Source organism: Naegleria lovaniensis, assembly GCF_003324165.1.
Source record: "Naegleria lovaniensis strain ATCC 30569 chromosome Unknown tig049, whole genome shotgun sequence".
NCBI classification, from domain to species: domain Eukaryota; phylum Heterolobosea; class Eutetramitea; order Acrasida; family Naegleriidae; genus Naegleria; species Naegleria lovaniensis.
The window spans coordinates 1-12,603 of record NW_025407871.1 but is presented as its reverse complement, the minus strand read 5'-3'; the positions used below and the strand labels follow the sequence as shown (position 1 = coordinate 12,603).

Below are 12,603 nucleotides of genomic sequence, written 5' to 3'. Positions count from 1 at the left end.
AATTCCATAGAAATAGTCTGCTACTTCTGGAAGATTGTAGTGTTCAGCAAGATATACCAAATTCAAAATATCTTTCTGGAAGCAACTACCACCAAATCCAACGCTTGCTTGCAAAAACTTTGAACCAATTCTAGTATCCTTGCCTACCGCATGAGCTACCTGAGAAACATCAGCTCCTGTTTTTTCGCAGAGAGCAGAGATGGCATTAATAGATGAAATACGTTGTGCCAACATGCAGTTAGCCACTAATTTGCTCAACTCGCTGGACCACAAGTTCGTAGTAATAATTCTTTCCTTTGGAACCCAGTGCTCATAGACCGATGACAATGTAGCAATAGCTTCCTCACTTTCACCTCCAATGAGTACTCGATCAGGATTATTCAAATCACTGATGGCTGTTCCTTCTGCTAAAAACTCTGGATTAGACAAGATATCAAAGTGAGCCTTACTCTCTCCAGAGGTGAGAATTTTCTTCAATGCCATTGAAGTTCTGATCGGGACTGTACTCTTCTCGACAATGATTTTTCGTCCGTGTTGAATGGCGTTTCTCAATTGTCGTGCGCATAATTCAATATATTTCAAATCTGCTGCTCGACCCTTTCCGATACCGTAATGTTTGGTTGGAGTGTTAACGGAGAAGAAGATAATATCGGCATCAAGAACAGATTCGTAATCAGTCGTGAAATGTAAGTTCTTTCCTCTTCTTTCAAAAACAAGCTCATCCAAGCCAGGTTCATAGATTGGTAATTTATCACTGTTCCATTGGTCAATTCTCTTCTTGTTCACGTCAAAGATAACTACTTGAATGTGATGGCATTTGTTGGCAATGACGGCCATTGTAGGACCACCCACATAACCGGCACCTACACAAGCAATCTTTCTAACAACAACCGAGGATGATGAATGAGTGGAATTATTGTGATTCATGGATGATGTGATGGCTTCTGTAGAGGGAGCTGACATTTTTTTCGTTACGTTACCTTTTCTCAACGCACACTCTCAGTTTTCGTTGGAGTTGTCTAATTCGAGAAAAGGAAACAAGCTGTTGCTGGGTAGTTGGGGAGTTCTGACAAGAACATCAAGAAAAGGTTAATGAGCAGGACACTTCTTCAAACACTTTCAGCACTCATGAACGCTTACATGTGAATTCCAACCCAGCTGAAGCCATACAATTCGTTCCCAATAAAAAGTGAACTTTCGTTTAAGGTCACATGAGGAATAACGTTAAATGAAATTGTTGTTGGAAAAGAACGGATTTAAATATTAATAGTAAGTTTCGTTTGGAGACCAGCCGATTCATGACGCACTTGTTCCCTTAGCTCTGATATCCATAGCAACATCGGACCCGACTGTTGTAGCCCGCTGACTGCGATTCCACCAGCAAGTAATCAAGAGCGCACGCCCAACCTCTGGCTTCAAACAACACCATCAAACAAAATGCTTCCACAAGATCAAACCGACAATATCATCACTCACAAGAAGCTAGAAGGACGAGTCAGCATCGTTACAGGTTCTGGCAGTGGAATGGGAAAAGCTATCGCTCTCCTTTTTGCACAACATGGATCTAAAGTGGTAGTCACAGATGTGAGTGAGCAACGAATTAAGGAAACGCTTGATGAGATTCAACAATTGGGAGGTGTTGCCATTGGAGTGTGTGGAGATGTTTCCAAACAAGAAGATGTCGATCGTCTGTTCCAAGAAACTCTCTCACAATTTGGAACGTTAGATATTCTCGTAAACAATGCAGGAATCATGGATAACTTCATTCCATGTGGAGATATCACTGATGAAGTCTGGGAAAAGGTAATGGCAGTCAATACTACCGGTCCCATGAGAACAATGAGGAAAGCCATTCCCATCATGTCCCAAAAGAAGAATGGAGCGATCATCAACATTGCATCGTTGGGAGGCCTTCATGGTGGCCGAGCAGGTATTGGTTATACCGCAAGCAAGCACGCACTGATAGGAATGACCAAGAATGTTGGTTTTCATTATGGTGATCAAGGTATTCGTTGCAACGCCATTGCTCCTGGAAGTGTTCAGACCAATATTGAAGTTAAAAATCCTCACCATTGGGTGCAGGAAAGATGTTTTTGGGATCTCAATTAATGCCCCGTCTTGGACAACCATCTGAGCTTGCTAAGGCCGCTTTGTTTTTGGCTTCCGATGATGCCAGCTACGTGAACGGATCTGTGCTAACAGTAGACGGAGGATGGTCTTCTTTTTAAGATAGGATCCATTGTATAGTAAATGCACACAATTACGTCAAACAGCATATTCGCGCCTTTCGTATACAACACTCACCCTTTAAAAAAAATTGTCTTTGACATACAACCAGCCCTCAATATTATTGTACAGACATGGTTGCTTCCGCGATTGTACCTGGGCTCGGGATTGGATATGGAGTTGTTGTATTTATTATTTCGTTGATTTGTGGTTTTTCTTTGTGTTGTTGCTGTTGTGTGGTTAAGAAAAAGAAGTCAAAAACGTAGGTTCCAAATGCTGCAATTTTCAATTTACGTGGAGCTAAAACTTCAAAGTGCTGTCATTTTTCTTGCCTTGTTCATTCCGATATTTATTTTCCTCTTCTTTTTGCTGTCTCCGAAGATTCCATTAGACAATTCCACCGCAACCAACGTTTTGCTCGCTTCAGCTCAGCAAAAAGTGGATAGCTATTATTTTGCCAGATATGCTTTCGTTACAATTGCCATTATTGGAGTCGTTTGTTTTATTCCAATCTATATCAAGATGTTTGTGTTCATGCCCAAATATGCAAAGCCGCTAAACCCATACAAATTGAAGGAAGATTAATCTTCTTTGCTGTGTTGAGGTTTTTCCGAATTCTTAGACTCCTTAAGAGACTGATCCTCAAGCAATTGAATGATTTCTCGATCAAACGCAAATAACACTTCTGGCAACACGACATATCGAACTAATCTGTACATGGAGAGCCAAATAATGAAGGCAAAAACATTCAAGTATTGTTGGAATATTAAATGAACAATGGGTAATCTGATTGTTGGTTGACCTTCAGAATTACTTGTTTCAAACCATGAAGTGAACATGTTTGAAAGTTTGGTGATGGAATAATGTCTGAAAAGCCCAGCCCATGCGCTGTACATGATAACAATGGATGTTATTGCCATTCTGCTTTTTTGGCTGATTGCAGGAATTCTATTAAGTCTCGCAAAGGCCAAGGATCCAATAGTTGTAAAACAAAAAACCTTATATAATGTAGGGAAAGACATGACTTTTGATGTATATAAATCCTTGAGAGAAGTTTTGTCTCCAGCGCTTGTTTCTTTTGGTTTTTCTAACCATTGTGTCAATTCATCATCATGAGGAGCCGATTGTGCAAGTTGGGATCGAAGTGGTTGCGAAGAGCACTTTTTCAAATCTACTAAAAACATTTCTATCATTTGTTGTAGTGTTTCTTGGTCATGTGGATCGTCTGTCAATTGTTTTCCCTTCAAAGACTGAATATCATGTAAAATTTTGGTTTCATAAAACTCTTTTGGATAATAGCCCACTCTAATTAAAGAGCGAACACTTGTAATTAATTCTTTAAGTTTTTGAATTTGTGTACTGTCCAATGTTTGAGATGATTGATGCTCTTCATCATTTGAAATTAGAAAATTTTGTTTCATCAATTCATTAAATTGTTTCTTGTAATAAATTATTCCAATAAAATTGGCAACTAGTACAATTCCTCCCCCGATAAGAAACAAATAATATAGTTTTGGGAGTGAATTTGCAAATGGGTGAGTGGAATTTTGGTTTGGCTTTGGATTGGCCAATGATGTGGTGAGCAGAAAATTTGTCGAGTTTGCTCGGAATGTCCGAATATTATTTTCATTATTGTGAACTCTTCCCATTACGACGTTGTTCTTTGCCAATAAGATGTTAATGGTGGTATGAGGTAATGGATGTTTTGCGAGCACCATCAGCGCTCGTCTCTTATCGGCAATACTCTTTGTTTCGCAATGAATCAATTTCTTCATTTTTGTTTGCGATTTCACACGCTCAAGAATTTGCGTCCTCATCAAATGATTGATCAACAATAAGTATTTGAAACCAACGAAAAGGTAATTAATTATTTTACTTTTATCACTTGTAGTACTACTAGTGTTTTCATCCGTAAAGAAGTTCAACAAATCCTAATTGATACTCGTTCACGTGGAAGAGCATAATATTTAAACATTTTCCTGTGTTGATGTTGACTTTGTTCTTTCCTCTAACCTTCGATTCAGTTCACCCCGTAGGTCCGTTATGTTATGCTTTTTAACTAGCTCTCCTTTCAAATACGCTCTCCTCATCTTGTTCATGTTGTCTTCATTTAAACTAAATTTTGTATTTTCCGATGATGAAGTAACATCAAATGTTTGGTAAGCAACTCGTCATTCACTCCGTATTAATTTCCAAATAAAACATACTAAATGGTAATACAATCTGTAAGTGCTTGCAGCTCATCTTTACACTTCACTGCAATAGACAATAATTTGTCTTTGGAGCAATCAGCAAAATTCTTGGACTCCACTTTACATTGTTTCATTCCGTACTTCTTGAGTCTGAGCTTGAGAGCTTCATCTGCTTGATTAGGAACTTTCTGTTTCAATTCCTCTGGACTCATTGCATCAATCTCTGCAGGATCAAGGTTTAGATGAAAGCGCTCTCGTTGATTTTGCATTTTTATTTGTCTTGTTGTCTTTTGAGAGCCAATTTTGAAGATTTTCAAATTATTATTATTTCGGACATTCATTTAACCTTCATAGTCCTATTGGTTTTCATGACTTGGTGAACACTTTGGAAGACGGATACCCTTGTTTCGTGAATATTTTAATCATCACCAAGCCAGTTTCTTTCGTAAACGGGTCGATAGCCTTTTAGTGGTCCCTCCATAAAGTTTTGTCTTCTCACCAAGTACTCATGTCGTTTCACTTGGTCAGGATCTAAATTTCCTCTTCCCCAATTACTATGTGCTGCTTTGTCTTGTTTTTGAATGTCATCGGATGCGAGTTGGTTTACATCTTTCCATTCGCCGTCTACTTTAACGAATTGTGTTTTTGCAGAAATATGTTGTGATTCCGTATGCACTCTCTTTGGAGTGATCATACAAATATATCCGTATTTATCTAGAGCCTTCTTCCATAACTCTTCTATCATCTCATCATTCGTAACAGGTTTATACTTCCGAAAATTAGAACGAATTTCTTGTATCAAATTTTCTCTCTTTTGAGCAGTGGGTATCAGCAAGGATTGCTTGAGCATCCTTCGGTACAGGCTTAAAACATCTCCTTTGGTTAGTCTTTGGTGCATGAGAATACAGGGTAAATGATGATAAACATGCACACGTGTTTTTAGTATGAATTCTTGTTGAATAGCAATAAATAATTTTTTGAATGAAAAAATGAAACGACTGCTTGGCAATCACACTCCACCTTCCGAAGATGAAGGAGGCATGTTTAACAGCACAAAGAAGACCAAATTCAATGATTCATCTATGGTTGAAGACGATTCAAGTATTTTGTACGAGGTAAAATCAAGAAAATTCGGATTGCCTGCAAACGTGAAGAAATTTTCAAAGGCCGGAATTCAACATGGGATAGCTTGGGTTTTGGACAATGATAAATTATTTGTTTGGGATATCAAAAAAGGGTTGGCCAATTCTAGGCTCGCTCTTTGTTTGGAGAATGTACCAATGTCAGAGACTGTGCCTGGAAATTGTTTTATATCGCTGATGATTCCATCATCACAATCGGAATCAACAAATTTCTCTCTATTTTTTTGCACACCCGAAGGCAAATACAAATACTGGTATGACATTAGCTTAGAAGATGAAGAATCTCAGTTTAAGTTCGAAGTTGGAAATCTGTTGAGAAAGCTAAACTTTTGTTATGATTCCCTTTGCTTGACTTGCATTGCTCCAAATCAATTGAAGGACAATCACTTATATTTAGGAACAAAAACTGGATATTTCTTCGAGATTCATTGCTTACCAAACGGAGAGATTGATGTTACAACTCAACAAAAAGCCTATGGGTCTCAAAACGCATCAACTAACACTTCGGAAGGCCTTTTTAGTTGGCTTACGTCATGGAACAAAACTACTAGTACTTATAGTGAACCAGAAGCCGTTATTTCCATTAGATCCTCGGACGATTATTTCTTCATTTTAACTGAAAACAGTCTCTCCAAATACACAGAGCAAGGAAAAGAGGTAAGCTTAACATGAAAACATTTTGAGTAATTGATAACATCATTTGTTAGCTTTGTTGGAGACGTGAGATTCTTGCCGAGCTAAAAAAGCTTAACTTTATGAAAAAGTATTCATTAAGGCTCATTAACATTGCCTATGACGAACCTCAAGGAAAAATATTTCTGTTGTCTTGGTGTACACCAGAAGTTTTTGACTCTAACCATGTTCCTCTTGTGAACTATCTGGTATGGCCTCTTCAAATTCACGATAGATTTATGGACAAGTTTATTGTCGAGTCTCCTGTAACTCTACTCTCTGTTGACTACAATGAAAATAACGAGTATATTTATAACAATAGCCAGATGGTTTTTGAAAAAGAAAAATTATTTGTTTCAATTCTTGAAACCTTGTCGGTTTTTGAGAGAAACAGAATGATTCAACAAATTGAGGCACCAGAAATCTTGTGTGCAGGATCCATAAGCATTGCTGACATATGTATTATTAGTAGAAATGGTGATTTGACACTAGTGCAAATTTCTCCAATGAGCGACTCAGAATCTGACAAAAAGACAAACGATTCACAACTCTATGACCAAGATTTGGATAATACTCAATATGACCCTGAAATTAGTTTCGCAAATGTTGTTTTGGGATTATTTAGAAAGAGAAATACTCAAATAGAATCAAATGCTAGTATTAGATCCGCTGTAGTCAAAGCTTGTGAGCTTTTGGTAGACAGTATACCTCTATCAGGAAGCTTAGTTATACCTATTGACAGTATTGATCATTCTGTTTTTTCAGAAAAGCTGTCTATTCTTATTTCAAAAACTTTGCAGAAAAAACTGGAAGATTATACTCAATTTATCATTTATTTACAAGACTGCAACATTTTCCAAGCATTATCAAGACAACAGTTACTGCAAGTATTCGAATATGGAGAGAAAATCTTTGTTTGTATGAAGCTGAGAGAACTTCAAAATGAACTGGGAGGTTATCAAAAGAAAGATTTTGATATACTGATTGCAGCAATGAATCTTTGTAAACAACGCAAATTACACTCAAATGTTGAGAATTTTTACATTGAGGTGTCTAAGGTACATGAATTCATTGACGCGATACAAACTGCTGCAAAGAAAAGCAGCAGTGTGACACTCGTGAATAGAGTGTATCAATGTTTTATTGATGGTATATGTAGCTTCCGAGAAATGGCACATACTACTCTTGGACTAGGAGACATATCGAGTACATGGACCTCAGAAAAATCTGATCTAATCGTTAATCTTTTTTATGAGCAATTTAAAAAGTCAGCAAACGCTCTGAATGAAGAATATCAAAATTCTGCACATATCCTGAACCAAATGTTTGAAATTGCTGACTTTTTATTTTCTATTTTGAGAGATTTAAAGCAACAAGATAATAGCAGGTTCCACAGCCTTCAATTTGAACAAAAGAGAGATGCAATTATTTCCACCTTTAAAAACAAGAATGACATTGGTGACGTTTCTCCTAAAAGCTTTGCCTTGACCTTAGCTGAAAAGTACAAGGATTTCAAACATTTAATTCAACTTACAGAAGAGAGACACCCACTAGAGTCTGAAAGAATTGCTCAATACTCTATTTATATTAGAAGGTTTAATGACTTTGCATCATATCTATTTTCTTACTTGAAAGAGTCTAAACGATATCATGAATTACTTGGATATCAATGGAGTATCAAATACCCACAACAGGTTGGAGCAGTAGTTGAATCTGATGCTAACTTGAGATGGCTTCATAGTATTCAATTGAGTAAATTGGATAGCGTTCAACAATCACTGACTGAGCTTACAGATGAGCCCTCCAAAAACATTTTAAAGCGTGATTCTTTAATTACCATGAGAAATAGATTATCACTTTTAAAGCTCGCTTCTTTGGCGTCTAATGATACAAGCAGTGCTCAAGATCCATCCTATTTTCTCAAGTTAGTGTTCTATCAAGAGAAACTTGCCACAGATTTTACTCTAGAAACTTCGAACAACAACTGGACAAAAGAATCATTCCAAGGTGCTGTAGAATTAATGATATCTGTATACAACGGTATTCCATCTGACACCAACATTATTAGAGAAAATCAAGAAAAGCTTTTAGAGAGGCTTAGAATTGCGTGTGATATTTACTGCATGTGGAGAGAAAGAGAGGGTGGAATAGATGATGAAACTCAGTTTAACATTTTGCTCAACATTTATACAGCTGCCTTTTACGTTTCTTATCAATTATTGGCAATGGTAAATGCAAAGAATATCGTGGATGAAGAAAAGCTCATTCGTGATTCAATTCTCCATAAATTGATACAGGAAAATACTGGTAAGAGCTCAGCTGCTACAGAACAACTCAAAAAACGTTTGCTTTCTTTCTTTTCTAAGCTGCATTTACAAAGCGTCTTCGATCTTGATTAAACTCAATATTTATTCACAAATGTCTATCTTACAACAATTCATCAACAACCAAGGCAAGATTTCCGTTATGTTTGTCTAGTAACTGTAAGTTCTTGGTCGTATCAGTGAAACCCATGACTTCAAGCATTTTGAGCTGCTCAGCATAAGGCGTCTCAACAGGAGATTGCTCCTCTTGTTGAGCAACAACTGGTACTGATTCTTCAGCAACTGGTTCTTGTTGCACTGCTGGTTGAGAGATCATTGGCTCTTGCACTGCTGGCACCTCTGTAGGTTGTGGCACTTCTTCAACTGTTGGTTGCACAATTGGAACTGGCGAGCTGTTGGTTGGATTTACCCAAATAAAACCCGATCGTTCAATAATGTTTTCTTCGTTTTGAGCTGGTTGTTGCTGAATTGGTTGTTGGATAGCATGCTGTGCTTGTTCGAAGGCCTTCTCTTCTTCTTGATCTTGTTCTTCTTCATGTTCAGTAACTCGGATCAGTTCATCCGATGATGATGGTTCAGTTGAAGAAGATTCCGAAGCACTTGCTGATTGTCTTCCTTTGAAAGCACTTTCAAATAAATCACTTGTTGCTTCAGCAGCATTATTAAGCAATGGAGTGATTGAATCAACAACGCTTGTACAGAAATCTTCAACTGCCTTTTCAAACTTCTTAACTTCTTCGTTAGATCCGAGCTTCTTCAATTCTTGATTGATTTGAGAGCAAAATTCTTGTCCTTTAGAAACAAGTTGCTTCTTTTCCTTGTTAAACTTTTGGACCAAAGCTTGTTGCTGTGTTTTGTAATTGTAAATAGCCTTCATCCACATATTGGCTTGTCTAATCTTGATGTTCGGAGAACAAATAGCCTTGCAACAATACCAATCATCTTCGTTTCTGAGTATGGCCCATTCATTATCACTATCACAATATTGTAAATCTAACTTGTCATTGGAGATTTGTTGTCCCAACTCTTGGTAAAATTCAACGACTTTGCTCTTCACGTCTTCTAACGTTGATGAAGGGAGTGCAGTGAATCTTCGGATGTGATCCTTGGAAAGATACAACTTGATGATCAAGTTTTCTTGTTGTTGATCGTTTGAAGAACTCATGATGTAATGTTGGTTGAAATTTTAGATGGACGGCTTCTTGTTTGTGCTAATCAGAGTCAAAAAAATATCTAAAAGCAACAGCTTGCAGTCTCGTGTGTGTCGAGTTTTTTTCTTGTGTTTTATTTTTGGTAAATTCCAATTCGAAGATAAAGACATGGAATTGGAAGGAATATTAATTAGAACCTAAATTATTCCATGTTACCACGTGTCTGCCCCGATTTGAGGTTGAGAAGGAATTGAATGAGTGGAAGATGTTTGGATGTCAATTTCAATGCCAAGTAATGGAAAGTAGATTTCATAGGTCAGAGAGGTTCAATATTTTCATTTAACTGTTCATCTCTATGTACAATGTGAACTCAACTCCCATTTGGCATGGATTCTGCATGGCTTCAGCACACAACTCGAATCGTGCAGAACACAGCTCGGAACATTGATACCACCCGCCTTTTACCCTACAAAAACGGCTGTTAACCGCCACTAAGTGTACAACTTTAAAAAAAACGACTCACATGATGGAGAGAATATCATCTCTCAGAGAAAACCCAACGAACAATAGTAGCGTCATAGACTACGATGGAGAATCCGTGCATTCCAAGGGCTCTAACCACTCAAAAACAAGCTCGGTGGTTCTTGGAGGAAATACATTGCTAGGCCAGTTTGAAAGCGTAGCCTTCTTCTTTCTTGTTTCCATAAAGCTACCAAAACCGGTTCCGAATTTGCTAGTAGTACTTTTCAATATCATGCTGCTATGGCAATCAACAAGTCTAGGATGGGAATCAGGTATGTGTAACAAATCCAGCAGCCTTTGCTGAATTCTTTATTTTGCTTAATTCGATATTTCAGAATTTGCTTGGGGTGAGAATGGAAAATTAGCTGCAAAAGTGATTGCAGTTCCCCGAACGTTGGGAGCAAACTGGTATCCTTATCAATTATTTATGGCCATTTCCATCATACTGGCCGTTTTAGAAATTATTTCAATGTTGTCAATATATTTTGCATATAAGGCTCTGCATCGAGGAAGCAAACATTCAGAAAAAATTAAGAACACAGTTCGGACTATATGCATATTGTTTGGAGTATTTGGATTGGCTTTCGTCTTCTCACTTACGTCGTTTTGGGCATGCGATTACTCTACACAAGGACTGTTCGAGGATGGTGTTGCCAAGTATGCTCTAAGAAGATTTCCTGAAGTAGCATGTTGGTAAGTACAAACTAAGCGCTTTAGGATACCATTGCCAATTTCGCACAGGAACCCACTAAATGGTTCATTTGCAGTAATTTCGTTGGTTTTCATGATCATCCAGATTCCGCTCACTTTTTTGGGGCTTATTTTACTGAGCGACACTTGGGTGAACAAGCACACTTGGTTGAGTATGGACAACCCCTTCTTAATAGCAACGTGGGTATCACTAAATCAAGTGTACCTCATCATTTCTCAAGCCCTTCCTCCTCAAGCATTTGTAGCAAGACCAATACTGTACTTAATAATCTCTGTGATCTTGTTTGCGTATTTAGTTTATGACCTACCATTTCATCATAGGATTGTGAATTCAGTATTTGGTGGAGTATTTTTCAGTAGAATTGGTGTCGCAATATCAAGTATCGTTTCATTAGAAGCAAATCCAACCAATTCTGATGATATTGGATTTGGAATATTGTTTGGAGTTGGATTTGGGTCTTTCATTTTGTTCTTCATCATTGGTTTTGCGGTTGTGGAAATTTATTCTCAAGTAATTAGTAGATACGTGGAGAGACGTCTTCGTGGATTGAAGAACGACTCTTTGTCTATATCTTCAAGCCTCAAGGAGCTGGTTAACCCAAGAGCCTTGTTTCACTACATGAAATTTTCTATTAAGAAGAAAAATGACAACGAGCTAATATCTAACTTTATTAAGGCAGCAACGAACCAGAGACTGGAATTAGACACTTCGAATTTGATAATATCAGCACTATATATATTTTACAAATTAGAGGAAGGTCACACCCCAAGTTTTGCTCTTCATCTATTGGCCAAAGCTGCCAAAAAGAACACCAACATCCTCCAGAGATACGCAGTTTATCAGAGAACCAAAGAAATTGAGGCCGATTCCTCTCAAGGCAAAAATTCTCTTGAACTAAGACATATCCTGAACACAGTATCTAACATGCAAGAAAAATTGAGACAGTACCAAAAGCTATTTTGGAAACACTTCGTTTCAAACGAAGAAAACAACGAAAAGGTTTACAATCTTGTGAAAATGATGCATTCGTTGATGGAAAATTCTACTACTACCTACAATAATCTACTTGTTAATTACAATAACAACGCACAGGTGTTGAGAAGCTATGCTCAGTTTCTTGAAGAGTTTTTGTTTGAATCCGAGCTTTTTAATTACTGGAAATCCATCAATGGATGTGAGTTGAGGCATAATGAGTACGAGTTTTCGCTTGTATTGAGGATCATCATAAATAGGATTGCTTCTAAAGTAAACGCTGGTGAGCTGTTTCAAAGGTGCTAGCTTCTCAACTTCTTTAAAGCTCGGTATTTGGTTATCATTGCACCAAAATTCTTCCAAAACAGTCAAATGAGAAAGATGATCAAGAGATTTGATAAAATTGTGAGCTAAATCCAATAGTACAAGGTTTGTTAAATGGTCAAGTCCTTCAATCACTTCAATACCATTTTCACTCAAATACAACTCCACCAATTGAGAGAGGGTATCGAGACGATGAATTTTTGTAATCCTATTACTCTGAATGCTTAATCGAGTCAAATTTACAAGAGTCTCTAAGCATTTAATTTCAGTAATTTTGTTCTTTCCGAGCCATAATTCTTTTAGTGTGGTGAAATTTTCTAAATGTTTGATTTCTCGCAATCGATTAGATCCCAATTCAAGTAACTC

At 37.4% G+C, this 12,603-nt stretch overlaps 8 protein-coding genes across 8 annotated transcripts in view; 3 read left to right on the top strand and 5 right to left on the bottom strand.

Moving 5' to 3' along the window:
- C9374_011573 (uncharacterized protein) overlaps nucleotides 1-963 on the bottom strand; it is a gene marked incomplete at both ends in the record, with an annotated part of 1,137 nt that extends 174 nt beyond the window's left edge. Inside the window, one exon of the mRNA XM_044687243.1 lies at nucleotides 1-963. This exon is cut by the window's left edge and continues 174 nt beyond it. Coding sequence (XP_044543082.1) covers nucleotides 1-963 — 963 coding nt within the window.
- A 474-nt stretch (nucleotides 964-1,437) lies between these two features.
- On the top strand, nucleotides 1,438-2,109 carry C9374_011572 (uncharacterized protein; the record flags this gene model as incomplete). Its single annotated transcript, XM_044687242.1, has 1 exon — nucleotides 1,438-2,109. The coding sequence occupies one exon, from the start codon at nucleotides 1,438-1,440 to the stop codon at nucleotides 2,107-2,109; it is 672 nt and encodes a 223-aa protein (XP_044543081.1).
- A 698-nt stretch (nucleotides 2,110-2,807) lies between these two features.
- Nucleotides 2,808-4,001, bottom strand: C9374_011571 (uncharacterized protein; the record flags this gene model as incomplete). The annotated part of the gene is made up of 1 exon (XM_044687241.1): nucleotides 2,808-4,001. One exon carries the CDS (start codon nucleotides 3,999-4,001, stop codon nucleotides 2,808-2,810), a length of 1,194 nt encoding a protein of 397 aa, XP_044543080.1.
- Nucleotides 4,002-4,193: 192 nt separating this feature from the next.
- On the bottom strand, nucleotides 4,194-4,687 carry C9374_011570 (uncharacterized protein; the record flags this gene model as incomplete). Its single annotated transcript, XM_044687240.1, has 2 exons — nucleotides 4,194-4,341; nucleotides 4,434-4,687. 2 exons carry the CDS (start codon nucleotides 4,685-4,687, stop codon nucleotides 4,194-4,196), a joined length of 402 nt encoding a protein of 133 aa, XP_044543079.1.
- Nucleotides 4,688-4,836: 149 nt separating this feature from the next.
- Nucleotides 4,837-5,316, bottom strand: C9374_011569 (uncharacterized protein; the record flags this gene model as incomplete). The annotated part of the gene is made up of 1 exon (XM_044687239.1): nucleotides 4,837-5,316. One exon carries the CDS (start codon nucleotides 5,314-5,316, stop codon nucleotides 4,837-4,839), a length of 480 nt encoding a protein of 159 aa, XP_044543078.1.
- Nucleotides 5,317-5,407: 91 nt separating this feature from the next.
- On the top strand, nucleotides 5,408-8,631 carry C9374_011568 (uncharacterized protein; the record flags this gene model as incomplete). The annotated part of the gene is made up of 2 exons (XM_044687237.1): nucleotides 5,408-6,217; nucleotides 6,268-8,631. The coding sequence occupies 2 exons, from the start codon at nucleotides 5,408-5,410 to the stop codon at nucleotides 8,629-8,631; spliced, it is 3,174 nt and encodes a 1,057-aa protein (XP_044543077.1).
- A 28-nt stretch (nucleotides 8,632-8,659) lies between these two features.
- Nucleotides 8,660-9,721, bottom strand: C9374_011567 (uncharacterized protein; the record flags this gene model as incomplete). Its single annotated transcript, XM_044687236.1, has 1 exon — nucleotides 8,660-9,721. One exon carries the CDS (start codon nucleotides 9,719-9,721, stop codon nucleotides 8,660-8,662), a length of 1,062 nt encoding a protein of 353 aa, XP_044543076.1.
- Nucleotides 9,722-10,230: 509 nt separating this feature from the next.
- Nucleotides 10,231-12,219, top strand: C9374_011566 (uncharacterized protein; the record flags this gene model as incomplete). The annotated part of the gene is made up of 3 exons (XM_044687235.1): nucleotides 10,231-10,501; nucleotides 10,565-10,922; nucleotides 10,971-12,219. 3 exons carry the CDS (start codon nucleotides 10,231-10,233, stop codon nucleotides 12,217-12,219), a joined length of 1,878 nt encoding a protein of 625 aa, XP_044543075.1.
- Between the last annotated feature and the right edge of the window lie 384 nt (nucleotides 12,220-12,603).